The 13,688-nt window shown below is 38.1% G+C and overlaps 1 protein-coding gene across 18 annotated transcripts in view; it reads right to left on the reverse strand.

The window, feature by feature from the left end:
• MAGI2 (membrane associated guanylate kinase, WW and PDZ domain containing 2) overlaps nt 1-13,688 on the reverse strand; it is a 735,321-nt gene that overhangs the window by 5,182 nt on the left and 716,451 nt on the right. For 2 of the 18 annotated variants that reach the window (XM_054064167.1, XM_054064183.1), the window contains one exon: nt 13,105-13,193. The exons of 15 other annotated variants lie outside the window; for them this stretch is intronic. In XM_054064167.1, the coding sequence (XP_053920142.1) occupies nt 13,105-13,193 (89 nt within the window). Of the gene's footprint in view, nt 1-13,104; nt 13,216-13,688 lie in introns of all 18 variants that reach the window. One more of the 18 variants, XM_054064175.1, reaches the window with a different exon arrangement.

A 13,688-nucleotide genomic window follows, 5' to 3' on the forward strand; every position in this document is an offset into this window, starting at 1 on the left:
GTTGCACACCAGTGAAAATATCAAATGGCCTGGAGTCGCAAGATGCTTTTGAGTAACGAGTTTGCCTCAGTGTGAAATACACCACTGCGCCCAAATCAGCAGTTTCTCGTTCAGGAGGACAAAACATGTGGCTGCCATTCAAAACCAGGGTGGCGAACACATCCCGCAGCTCCTCTGAGGCACAAAGGACAATATTGTAAGAGGTATTTGTGGGACAGCCAGGGGAGGAGACCTGGGGTTTGGTGGCCTGCTGTTTTACTCCCTGGAGATGAGAGAACTGATTTATTAACAGAATGACCCCCCCTACACAGTTTTCATTTCTTTTCTATTTTCTTTTTTGGAAGAGAGGGAGAAAACCCAAAATATTACAGTGAGAAGTTGTAGTGGGTTAGAACCCACATCAACAAAAGTGAATCAACATGTTTTTTAATATATAATGATATATAGATATCTATAAACCAGGACATGCAATATTACATATCACTACCGGATTTCTGCCTCTCCCTCAGAAAACTCTTAGAAAAAGACAACTTGGCCAACTAAACGAGAAGACTTGTAGCCACAACTTGAAGTCTGACTGTGGGAGAACCCCAGATGGTTCACTGGCTGCAGTTTGTTTAAAATACTGTGCCGTGCTGGGGATGCACCTATATAGGCTGTATTTCTGGTGGCTGAGGGAAAAAGCTGCCATGAAATAAAGCCACCACTCATTTTGTGGCAATATAGTACTTGTAAGTAAGAACTTGACTTTCTGTAAGGTTTAAGTACCATCAATCTGAGGCAGCCAAAACCCAACCTAACCTGTTTCTTCTTTCAAATGAAATGAAATTATGTAGGGAGTCATCCTCTGCCATGGTAATGTTAATGTCAACAAGCCCTTTTGCAATACGTTGCTGGCTAGTGAGGAGAATACTGATGTAAGGGTGTTGTAATTGACTTTCCTCTAATGTTTGAACGTTATGGGAAAAATTTCAAAATTACTAGAGTAGAGCAAAGTGCAGTAATGTAAGTAATTTGTTGCTCAAAAGGAAAATGTTTTAAAGAGCTGTGCTCAAGCCATAAGGGTTCATTTGTACTTGTTCAATCAGAATGAAAATGATTGTTTTTCCATAACAAATATAAACGGGAGAAAAAACATAAAATTTTATTTTGTTGAACAACTAAACAAATGATTTATCTTTATGCTAATTATGAGGTTATAGCTGCATTTTAGAGAGCATTATTAATATTCCTGAACAACTATTTTGTTCTGCGTTTTTTAAGCTTTATATAAAACCTATGTGTTAAGTGTGAACACAACCTACTTTTACTGTCTGTTATTCCGAAGTATCTCAAAACATTTTGCAAACATACTAAGCCAGAGACAGAACAATGATTTTACTTTTTTCTCCCTTCAGCTCTGGAAGGAACTGAAGACAGTATTTGCCTAATAGAGCATGAACTACTAATGCCCAAGCAACCTACAAGCAGAAGTGAAGGATATTATATTCATTTAAAATCATAGGAGAGATTTAGGGACAACACATTTTAAAATTTGTTTCTGACTTTGTCATTATGGATGTCATCCTTACTGTGGGAGAGATTGTTTTTCAAAGGGATACATCTCACTGAAGGTTAATAGATGCCTTCCTCCCTTCTTTGGAGGGAGAAAATCTCCCTTCACCTACTAATTTAGACAAGATAAATGATCTGGGAGCAGCACTATAATCTGTCACCGTGATGGCATTTGATTTGGTGTAATTTAGTAAGTGTTTTCTGAGTGTCTTTTAGTTCCCACAAGCTACTAGTATGCGGGTTGGCGGCACTTCACCATGGGATGTGTAAGAATGACTCACCTACAACCTGTTTCGACTGACTCCCAGGCAAAGAGTAAATTGCTAACTGAGTAAGAGACACCACAGACGCAAGATCTTGAGTGTGTAGGAGGATGGGTAGGAGATAACGCAGTAATTTTGAAGGAAGAGTGACAAGGGGAAAACACCAGGAGCAGAAATTTTCTGTCTAAAGGCTTTTTTGTTTGATGTAGAACTACAACATACATTAAATCTTTGCTTTGCTGCATCGCCTTCCACACATTTTTAATGGAGAGGAAATGAGAGTACTGCTCTCATGTATCTACTTGCTCCATTCTTAATTGAATTGTAGTCCTCTGCCTGGATCCAGTGCTTGCTGATGGCTTATGTCTGGATCACTAGCAAATGAAACCTGGCTTTACTGCTAATGACACAAGAGGAGCACTTAGTCTTACTTTCTGAATATTGCCTAAGTACTGACTTAGAGAAAAAAACTTAGCCTACTGATAAGTTTATTTAATTTCCTGAAATACTAATGTTATTTTTACAGATTGCTCTTCTGAGATTCTGTCAGATCTATTCTTGCTGTACCTATCTGTTCTGCCAATATTTCGGGTCAAGAGAGGTTAGACTTCAGATTTGTTACTAGATTCTCCTTCTGCATCAAAATTTTTTAAATGAAACTGCTGGGTCCTGTTCTGTTCAACATCTTTATCAATGATCTGGCCAAGGAATTTGGATGAACCCTTAATAAGTTCATGGATGACACTAAGCTGGGATGAAGTGTCAGAGTGCTAGAGTGTAGAGAGGCTCTACAGAGGGATCTGAGTAGGCTGGATCGATGGGCTGAGACCAGAAGTATGAGGTTTAACAAGGCCAAATGTGGAGTCCTGCACTTGGGACACAACAGCCCTGTGCAGCACTACAGGCTTTGGGAAGAGTGGCTGGAAAGCTGCCTGGCAGAGAAGGACCTGGAGGGGTTGGTTCACAGTCGGCTGAATATGAGCCAGCAGTGTGCCCAGGTGGCCAAGATGGCCAATAGCATCTTGGCTTGTGTCAGAAACAGTGTGGCCAGCAGGACCAGGGAGATGATTCTGCCCCTGTACTCAGCATTGGTGAGGCTGCACCTCAAATGCTGTGTTCACTTTTGGGCCTCTCACTACAAGAAAGACATTGAGGTCCTGGAGAGTGTCCAGAGAAGGGCAACAAAGCTAATGAAGGAGCTGGAGAACAAGTCTTATGAGGAGGTGCTGAGGGAACTGCAGTTGTTTAGCCTGGAGAAAAGGAAGCTGAGGGGAGACCTTATCACTGTCTGCAACTGCTTGAATGGAGATTGTAAAGAGGTGGGTGTTGGTCTCTTCTCCTGAGTGATACGTGATAGCATGAGAGAAAATGGCTTCAGGTTGTGCCAGGAGAGATTCAGATTGGACATTAGGAAAAACGTCTTCACTGAAAGGGTTACCAGACACTGAAACAGACTGCCCAGGGAGGTGGTTGAGTCACCATCCCTGGAGGTATTTAAAAGACAGTTAAATGAAGTGCTCGGGGATATGGTTTAGTAGTGGACAAGGTATGGTTGGACTTGATGATCTCAAAGGTCTTTTCCAATCTAGCGATTCTATGATTCTATGAGATAATTGTTTGGTAGTTTGCCAAGAATGTGGGATTTTTTCATCAGATAAAATTAACCATAAAGTACTGATATTAGTCTATTTAACATTTAATAGCTATGTTAAGAATAAAAATGACATCACATTTGATTACAGAAGTACAACAAAATCTCAATGTATTATAATTTCCAAATTATGCGAGTAATGAACAGTATATCAAACATTTGAATACTTTCAGATGCCTGAATGAAACATTTCCTGAAATGTTTAAGCAGCTGTTTTCATACCTTCCCAGAATAATTTTGCTAGGGAATCAGAGATATTTTGATTAAATAAAAAATATGGCCCTTTATTATTTTTTCCTCCTTTTTGTCTGAAATTATGGATTGCCAGAAGGTGGCAAACAGTTCTTACAGATGCTGCTAATAATGAAAATGGGACAAATTGTCCCCTGGTGAGTATCCACTAATGTTGGCAGTGTTACACTAGGAATGCATTTGGCTCTTTCTCATTGTAGCTTGACAGGTCTGTGATGTTCCTGATTGCATTGGTCTCCTGCAGCTTGCCTTTAATGCTCTCTAAGGAGGGATATTTCAGAATATTTAAAGAATCTTTAGTCTTTCATCTTGGAGCTCCCACAACCCAGACACACAGCACCCTTAGTCTCCTGAAATAAATGATTCTCTGAGGTTTTGATGCTTAGAAAAGCTCTTGGTGCCTTCTGTCCAGCTGTTTGCCCCTGCCTTACAGCCTTCACATACTTCTGGCTATGAACTTGCACCTATTGTTAATTATTCAATAATTCTATATAAATATTTTCTCACAAATTACATTTTACTTGGCTTAAAATTACACTTTGCTTGGATGTCTTACCACTGCTCTTATCCACATTCAAAGCCCTCAACACCAATAGTTCTGGAAACAACCATCAATGCATTTAGGCGCCTTTTGCTTTGATATGGTCCTTTTTTGGTCAGTCACCATAGGTACATCCAGGTGGGACAGCCTTTTCATCACTAACATTGGTCTCACATGTTTTTTTTTCAAGCTACAATGGCAGTGTGCTATGGGTGCAAAATTTTGACTCTTGCTGTATATGCCATATATTTACAAAAATAAATCCAGGTTATTCTCAGTAATTTTGGCATAGGAACTACTGTTCCTTTCCTACTCATGCAGTTAAGTGATCTGTTTGGTATTGTGAAGTCTTGTTTCTGATGCATTGAAAACCTAATCTATTTTCTTGCTGTCTTACTGTAACCACATTCATTATAATGCTTTCCTGTTTGTACTCAGTACTGTCATGGTGACTCTGAATGTTTATAATAGCTTGTAAATGTGACTTTGCTTAAAGCAGAGTGGAATTTTTTAGCTTTCTAGTAATTTTTTTTTGACTTTGCACATTTGTTTTTGCAAAGGTTGAGGATGGATGGTTGGGGAACCAGAGTGACTTAAAAAAGTCGTGAAATATTACAGGAAAACAAACAGGCACCCAAGTCCCTGAATCTTTTACTTCTGAATTTTGTGCTCAGTATTTTAAGAAAGACTGATGTTTGGAGTACGAAACAATGTCAGGCCTAGTCTCTCTGTCACCAAATTCTTGTGCATTTTTATTTTTCTCACTGGTCTAATAGTGGGAACTGTCAGTGCCATGGCTTCTGCAGACATCCACACGACTGAAGAGATGTGACTGTAAATGTAGGGTAGATGAGGAATAGCTTTATCTCCTTTGTAAACCTCAAACATTTAATTTTAAGTGCAGGAAATTCAGAAAATTCAGCCAATGACCTATTCCAATACCAGGAAGCACAGCTTTACTCCCTGTTTTATTCACTTCCCGATGCCACTTACACTCTTGATGCCCTACTTATTTTCGTGTTACTAATCACTACTTCTGAAAAACAATTTAGTCCCTCTAGGTTTATTATGTCCATCTTGCATTGTATAATTTACCTAGATATAAAATTGAAGATGCCCCAAATATTTTTCAGCAGAGAAGGTGTTCATAGAGCCCTTGCAAAGGCCATTTGATGAGACTTTGAATGATCTCAGCTCAGGTAAAATTCACTTTCATCACCATTTCTGTACTGTGCATGGAGGCTTGTTAGAAATAGTTCTTTCATGTTCAGAGATCTAATTTGAAAATTATTGAAACACACTTCAGAAAGCAGATTGTTAGTTACGCTTGGACGACCAAATCTGCAGAAGCTCAGGAGATTATATTGCTTGTTTTTTGGAGCTAAAGGAAGAGAGAGAAAGGGAAAATTTAAACTTAGTGCATAGAGGGCAAAACTGCATATCGTGAGGAAAAATTTAAAAAACCCCTTAGAAAGATGCTGAATGTTTTCTCGAAACAAGAAAGTCACACATACTGATTTGCTTCAGCTTTAATCTGCAGTAAGCGCTATGGATGAAAGCATTTTTCATTTTTTTATCTGACATATTCTTTAAAGATGGCTGACAAAGAAATATAGGAAGTGATAGATCTGATTTGGAGAGTTCCTGCTCTTAGAACAAGAAAATCATTTAGGTTGGAAAAGAACTTTAGGATCATTGAGTCCAACTTTTAACCTAGAACTGCCAAGCTACCACTAAACCATGTTCCTAAGCACCACATTTACACATCTTTTAAATACCTCTAGGGATGACAACTCAGCCACTTCCCTGGGCAGCCTGTTCCAATGTTTGACAACTGTTTTGGTGTAGAAAATTTTCCTAATATGTTATTCTGCATTGCTTCTGATCCTACACTATACCCAGTGAATCCTCAGTAAATCTCTTTCCCTGACTTTTGTGTTTGATTAAGACACAACTTCAGCAGTATTTTACTGTCCTAATCACTTGAGATAGGAATTTAATTGCCTTACAGAGTCAGAGAGAGAAAGGTGTCTCAGAAGACCTCTGGAAATAGATGTCTGCTCTTCTGCTGAATGTGTGCACAACCCATGTTGGGGATCTCCTTCTGGGAAGCACTTTTGGAGGCTGTGAATCAAAGATGAGTGGATGGATGTGGAGATCTACACCCATTGCCCCACATCAGGCCCTTTTTAGCAACTATGGGTCAGTTCAGGTAAGTGGACTGAGATCTTTCCAGCTAATAACTAATGAATTCAGAAACACTCAGGGTTTCTGCCGTAGAGAGTAGGTGAATGGAGAGTAGGTTTCTGCCGTAGAGAGTAGTCTCCAGGACTTGGATAATATTGGACTGCTGTATCTAACTTTAGCCCGTTCCTGGTTATGTTGCTGTTGTTCACCCCTTAAATATAAATCACATCCATAAAGAGTTCAGTGTGATTTTTTAATAATTCCTAAGCATTTGTCTCGCTCCAACATCAGTCACACCTTACAACAGGACTGAGATAATTTTAAAACTGCTTTTACAATAGCAAGAATAAAAAAAAAAAGATAATTTTTCAGTGCAATAAAAAACTACCTGAAGTGCAGAATGGAAAGGGAAAAAATAATCAAGAGCTACACTTACAAATAGGTTATATTTCAGACCTGAAATGGGTAAATTAATTCAGTTCATCAAGTTACTAATTTACTGTAATAGTCTTCTGGCTGTGGATTTTAAGGCCAAATAATTATGAGTACACAGTTTATCACTCACTCCAAGACCTATTTTAGCCTGTTCAATAGATATGGATCTAGTAAACAGTCCTGTCCATTAAATACTTAATCCATAGATCATGATCACTAATGTGAGAGAATATGGCAAATCTGATTTTCCTTGAATTAAGTCAGTATATCTGCATAAATGTTGCAGGCTTACTCACAAATACTGTGAACAGCTGAAATGAAAAAGCTGCAGCCTGTACGGTGCCTTTATCCTCCAGAGCAAGCTCCTCACCGCTGCGTCGGTGCTAAGTCAATGGTCAGCCTGAGTGCTAGTCTTGAGTGACGTTGCCCTGACTGCGCAATATCATTCACCAGGTCCTTCAGGTGGACTGGTACCCTTATTGAAGTGCTTAGCACCTCACATATCTATCAGATCAGAGCAACTCAAGCAAAAGAACCTCATCCCTTCAGTAAAGAAGGTTTTGTTTTTTCCTTGTGGTGAGGCAGTATCATAGAAGCTGCAGAAAACTAGCAGTTCTCTTCCAGAGCCATGTGGGTACTGGAAAATCTACATGCAAGTTACTGTATAATTAAAAAGGATAATGACTTTAAAATTAGTTTTTATTAATAGAATTAAGCCACATTAAGTCATAAAAGGTGTTCATAAATATGTTAATAGAAAGTGTGCTATTAATGAAAAAACATTCTGCAGAGACTGAATAATTTAAGAGTTGGATATTACACACTTAATTAAACTTAAATATTAAAATTATTAATTATCATAGCTGAAATGGGTGTTAACAGTAGGCACCACATTGTGTCTGGTCAACAAACAGCTGAAATTATTAAAAGTATGTAGATAATATGTAAAATTTATTTAATGCATGAGGAATTCAGAGCATTTTGACATGCCCTATGAATGTTGTTTCTGGCAGGTGCTGAGTGTTGGCAGTTCTCACTTAAGATCTCATCAGGATCTTAAGCCAAATGTATAACTTGGTTTGAATGCATCCTTATTTACGTAGCTCATGAATAAGTATTCCCATCCTGCTTATGGCAGAAGCTTCAGAATTAGTTTAGTGTCTCTTGAGCAAACTCTTTTCAGACTTGAAGCTGCTGGGCACTGGAAGTGCAAAGCTGGCCCGGGGACAATGCTTGAAGTTGGGGCTGTTGTAGTATCTGATATCTTTTGGATGCGTAGCCTATTTCTCTGAAAACTGCGTAAGGAGATGGAAGTGCACAAAGAAATGAATGTCACGTTGTAGTATTCAGGTCCTGATGAGTAAACACAAACTACATGTTGTTAGAAACTCCAAATGTTTAAAATTCTGGATTGTGTATGTGTTGCTGTGGCTCAAGAAAATACAACATGCTCTATGGTCATGTTTGTTAAGCATTGGTTGAAGAATGACAGTTAACTCACACTGTCAAAGTAAAACAATTTCACTTTCTGAGGTTTTTTTCTTAAGCTAGGAGTAACAACCTGTAAGAAATTTGACATAGGCCATGAGCTCTGCTAATCTTTCCTTGGGGCTGGGCCATAAAGCATCAGACAGGAATTGCAACATGGGATGGCAGAGCGAGATGGGCAGAGGCAGGACTGGTTGCAAGCCCCTGGATGGGCAAAGCTTACTTTCTCCTCAATAATGGTTGAAATAACATTTTTTTATGTCACTCTTTATGTGACCATTTAGACTCATCAAATTTCGGATCGCAAGGACCAGAGTCATAAAAGGCCCTGTTAGTTTAACTTAGTCTTGGGTATCAAGGCCTTTCTGGTGCAGTTTGATTGCCTCTTGTATTTTTAGATAAGTTTTCTCACTTTCATGGCTGTGTGATATCCATAGGTCAATTAAAAAGAACGACATAAATGAGTTCAAAGCTACTGTATCCAAAGTTCAGCTGATATTCTTAAAGATGGAGTCTTTGTTGGGAGGTACAAAGATAAAATATTCTTGTTCCTGTCAAGCCAGAGAAGGACACACAATAGCTTTTGGGTCCTTCTAAAGAGTATGAAGTTTGAGGCCTACAAATCACTAACAACTTGAAAATGTAGATGCTGGGCTTTGCTCTCCTTTGAGGAAATGCATGCCATTGCAGAGCTCTGACTGTGCTGAAGAGATATGGAACTGGTTTTAGATCTCCTGAAGTCGCCATTGAAGCAGTTATTGTTCAGCCTTCATGATGAAAACTATTGGGCCAGGCCACAGGAATAATACTTTGTGCTTTCATAATGTCCCCTTTGATACGAAGCTCTACATAGTAAGGATACCATCACAGACACATAGAGAAGTTTCTGATTAAAAACAACTTGTAGGAATGCAAGATTGCAAATGAGAGGGACTGTGAAATGAGCAGCAGGAGAAGGGTTTTATGGGATGCTATGCTACAACAGCAAAAGACTGGCCTTAACAATAGAGCAAATTTCAAGGACACAGTAAAGGTTACTGAAGTCCTGATTTTCCTTTTTCTCTGGGTTACATGAAGAAAGGAAAAACTGATGCTGTGGGGATAGAGATGTATGCATTCTTTCAGACCCTGTATTTTGGATGCTTATTCTCTAACATTGTCAAGTGGATGAAGATATGGGAAGCCACCAAAAAATGTTAGAAGAGTTGTTGGAGAGATTTTTCCCTTCTTTGACTGCTAAACCTGCTTGCCAGTTTGTGTGAACAAAACTAGGAATAATATTTGTTCATCTGTTTTATTTGCTGTAGTTTAACTGTAATTATCTACACTTTACACCACATTAGTAAACCTACTTCAGAATATTATATTGTAGTAACTAAGCCTTAGTAATGAGAAAATTTGCTCAACAGCCTTATTATTAAATATTTGCTCAGATGTGGAAGGGCACTGCCAGTTTTGGTATGGATTATAACATGTGTGGATTAGCGAGGTTCTGCTTTAATAATAGTACTGAGTAGCTGCGTAGGAATTTTAATCTTTAAAGTGTTTTTCAAGCATTAAATGATTAATTCCCATAACACACCCATGAGATAGGTAAGTAAATATTTCTATCCATGTTGCATGGATGAAGAATGTATGCGTTGGAGAATTCAACTGGACTGACCAAAGCCACTGGGGATGTAATTGCCAAAGCAATGTTTAGGACTATGGAAAGGACTTTGTATTTTTGCATTTAAAAAGTATGGAAAAGGGATTGCTTCCTTGAAAGCTCCAAAACATTGCCACAATACTGAAAATGCCTTCCAATGTGTCCCTTTCTTTCAAAATTGCATTTTCTCTTTCTGTATCAATATATACCTATGCAAAAGGTCTACATATCTTTTAAAAGAGAAATTTGCTGTAAGACAGACGTAACTATACACACCCACATACACATACGCTGTTATTTCTACTTTCCTGCCAGCAGCTACATATTTATTAAATACTAAAGACATGTTTGTGAAGCATATTTTAATATTCAGTTTTGCCCTTGAATAATTGTTACCCATAGCAATAGAATAGCTAGAACCTTTGGGAGCCTGTATTCAAATTGCCTGATGGTTTTAGACTAATTTTATTAACCAGTATACCGATTCATTTAGTTAGACCTTTTTTTTTTTTTCACACACCACAGGTTCCTGAAATTAAGTTCTTATTGCTAGAAATAGGAAGGTGGTATTGGAAATGCAGCAGGAATATGAATGAGTGTTTGCAGTTCCACCATGGTGGTCACAGAAGAAAAGGGCATTTTTCCAAAATGACTATTGATTTTTTGCACTTATATCAGAGGAATGATATCTGGAGTAGTTTAAGTTTTGAATAACACCCAGTGTCAGGTCTGGAGATCTATAAAATGAGCATTAAAAATAGGATTAATTGGGTTATCTGATCATTACTCTGAACAGGTAGGAGCATCTGGCTTAAATGTACAAGCAAAGATGCTTTAGCCATTCATTAGACAAACATAAAAGCTTCAGATATACTAACAGAGTTAAAGAGCTAGAAAAATGCAGTTTGCAGCTGGCTGGAGATTTCTGAAGAATTTAGCTGTATTCCTGTAATAAAAACACGGTATAAGTTCCAAATGTTTCATCTATTTTTGCAACTATCAATGCAGTGGTCACTAGTAAGGGTCACTACCAAACCCATGGTGCAAGAAATCACACGCACATATCGCTTGTTCTGGGCGTGCTTTTTAAACCATCTTCTAGCAGCTGCATCTCTCCTGTGCTGTATCTAACTTCAAGATCATCTGCTGATCGTCTTTCATAAGTGATTATTTAGATGAAATGGAACAACTCCTTCAGGAAACGTGGACTCAGACTACACTATGATTTTGTGGTAGAGACCTCACCTAAGACATGCTAGAATGATTGATATATTTATGCTGCATCAGGAGATTTGACTGACATCCTTGGTCAGTGCTCTAATAAATGGTACTACAGCCATAACTTGGTTGGAAGAAGTCCCACTGCAAAACCAGCTATTTAGGGTAATACTGCCCCTCAAAACTCTTTCATTAAAAACATCTGAAATTGAAACACTTTATAGCACACATATTTTCATTTGAGCTGATTCTAATGTTTTTTACCAATCAAGTATTTTGCTATTGATGTTGACCCAAACTAAATTGCTTTTGATTTTCTGGATATATTTTACTGGAAAAAAATTCTATCTTAACACTTCCTGCCAAGTAAATAATCAGAACCATTCATGACTGAGTGAGTGTGCAAACAAGCTTTAGCTATATATATAGGGGATTTATATTTCTACTTATTACAGGAAAAAAAATATTTCCTGTTTCCATTGTGTTATAGGAGAAATGCATAGAAAACTATGGTTGTAAGATATTTCACACTTGTGATGGAACAGCAGTTCACTGAACTTCCTCTGCCTTACAACTGAGACTTGTAAGATGGCTCTAATGCGAGCCTCGAGTTTTTAACTTCATGATTTCTCTGAACTACTTTTAGTGAAGTGCCAAGGAGAACAAAGCAGAAGCAAGGTGAGAATGACTGTAAGGAATGGTGCAATTCAGATTTCTACACGTGCAGAAAACTTGGTTGCTAGGAGGTCTCTGATGGTGACATACACACTTGAACAACATGGGTAAAATTTTCAGATGGCCTCTAGATATGTTCAGCTTTGCACTAGGAAAGCACAGGGACGTATCTGTCTTAAAAATATCTGATTTGCAGACACAAATTGGAAATTAGCTTAAACTAGAGACACATTTAAGCAATGAATTAGACTACCTGGATCTGCACGCACAAGACTGATACTGTAAGCATGGTTTAGTGCCTAGGTGCTGGGTGCAGGAATTCTGTGGGCATCACGCTGGAGGAACTGCTGGAAGCTCAAAGGCTAGGAGCATATTGTTGGGTATAACTCCCTTTCTATCTACTTCAATAAGGTGAGTCTAGCCTTATAATATTGTGCAAAGTCTACAGCAGACAGACTGGATGCATCTGAACCCTTCTGCATTTTCCGTGACGACAGTACTCAATCTAAAAATAGGAAAAGCAAGTTTTTCTTTTCCTTTGCTTTCCAGATATCGTTTCTGGACCGTGACTCCATATTACAAATTTGATATATCTGAACAATATGTGCAGTTGGATCTGATTTATGAAAAAAATAGCTTGAAATCAAGTGCAAAATACCATGTGTAAAATCAGCACAGCAATTGGGTTTAAAAAACAAACATTGCCTTACACTGTTCCCAAAAGTCTTTAATTTTACTTTAGTTATTTCTGCAAGAAGCTCTGTATAAATATTGTTTGAGATCAGCATCTAACTTCCATCTCCACATTACTTATATTTTGGAAGCAAACTGTTATAAGGAAGGGGAAAATTACAGCTTTAGTTCCCAAAAGTTTAAGATTTTCTACCTGAAAAGTCATATTCAGAGGACACGTTTTTGTCAAGAGAAAAAGCAGATACCTAGCAGACCTACGGGTGTGTTTCTTATACTAGCAGCAGTGTGACACAAAGAACCAGTTATTTAGGATATTAAAAGACATTTAATGCATAGCTGCTTTGGTATCTAAGATAATCAGTTATGAAAGAAAAGTCAAACACTGTAGAAATTACTATGAGAGCTAGCGTGTAAGAAAAAGCTGGAAAAGACTCTATCAACAGTTGTGAGAAACAAAAGTGTATTAGAGAAAGATAATATACATGCATAGTTTACAAACCGTGTCTTTAGGGTGGCCCAATAAGTAGAAATATGGGGACCCATGCTTGTCACTTTTCATGCACATGGAGAGACTGGAAGGTACCATTCCTAAAGGAAGGGGAGGAACAGCCTAGGACCAATCATTAGAATTAACAGAACCAGTGACATACAGATATTGTACTATTGTTAGAGCAGAGAATTCTTAGTAAGTTTAGAATAACTGAGTAAAAAGCTTATATATAACAGGAAAGAAGTATTTCTGTAAAGCCAAGACAAATAAGCATGCTGTGAGTCTGAATATTAGTAGATGACTGAAATTACTGTGCATATACATTCAGGACATAGATTAACCTGGACTACAGATGTGAAGTACATCTTGAGGTGCTTTTTGAAGGAGTCATAACAAATAAAAAGCAAAGAGTTTAATACGTTTCAGAACTGTGCTAGTTTATTTGTATGAAAACCCCTTGTATTGGTAGCAACTCTGACATTTTTTGGTTTTATTGGTGGGGTAGTGCTGACACATGAGCAAAGAGTTTCTTCAAGGCCCTTCAAAAATGACTTCTAAGCTGTGGCTTCCTGCGGTTGTTTCATCATTAGAAT

This window comes from Cuculus canorus, chromosome 1 (genome assembly GCF_017976375.1).
Source record: "Cuculus canorus isolate bCucCan1 chromosome 1, bCucCan1.pri, whole genome shotgun sequence".
NCBI lineage: Eukaryota > Metazoa > Chordata > Aves > Cuculiformes > Cuculidae > Cuculus > Cuculus canorus.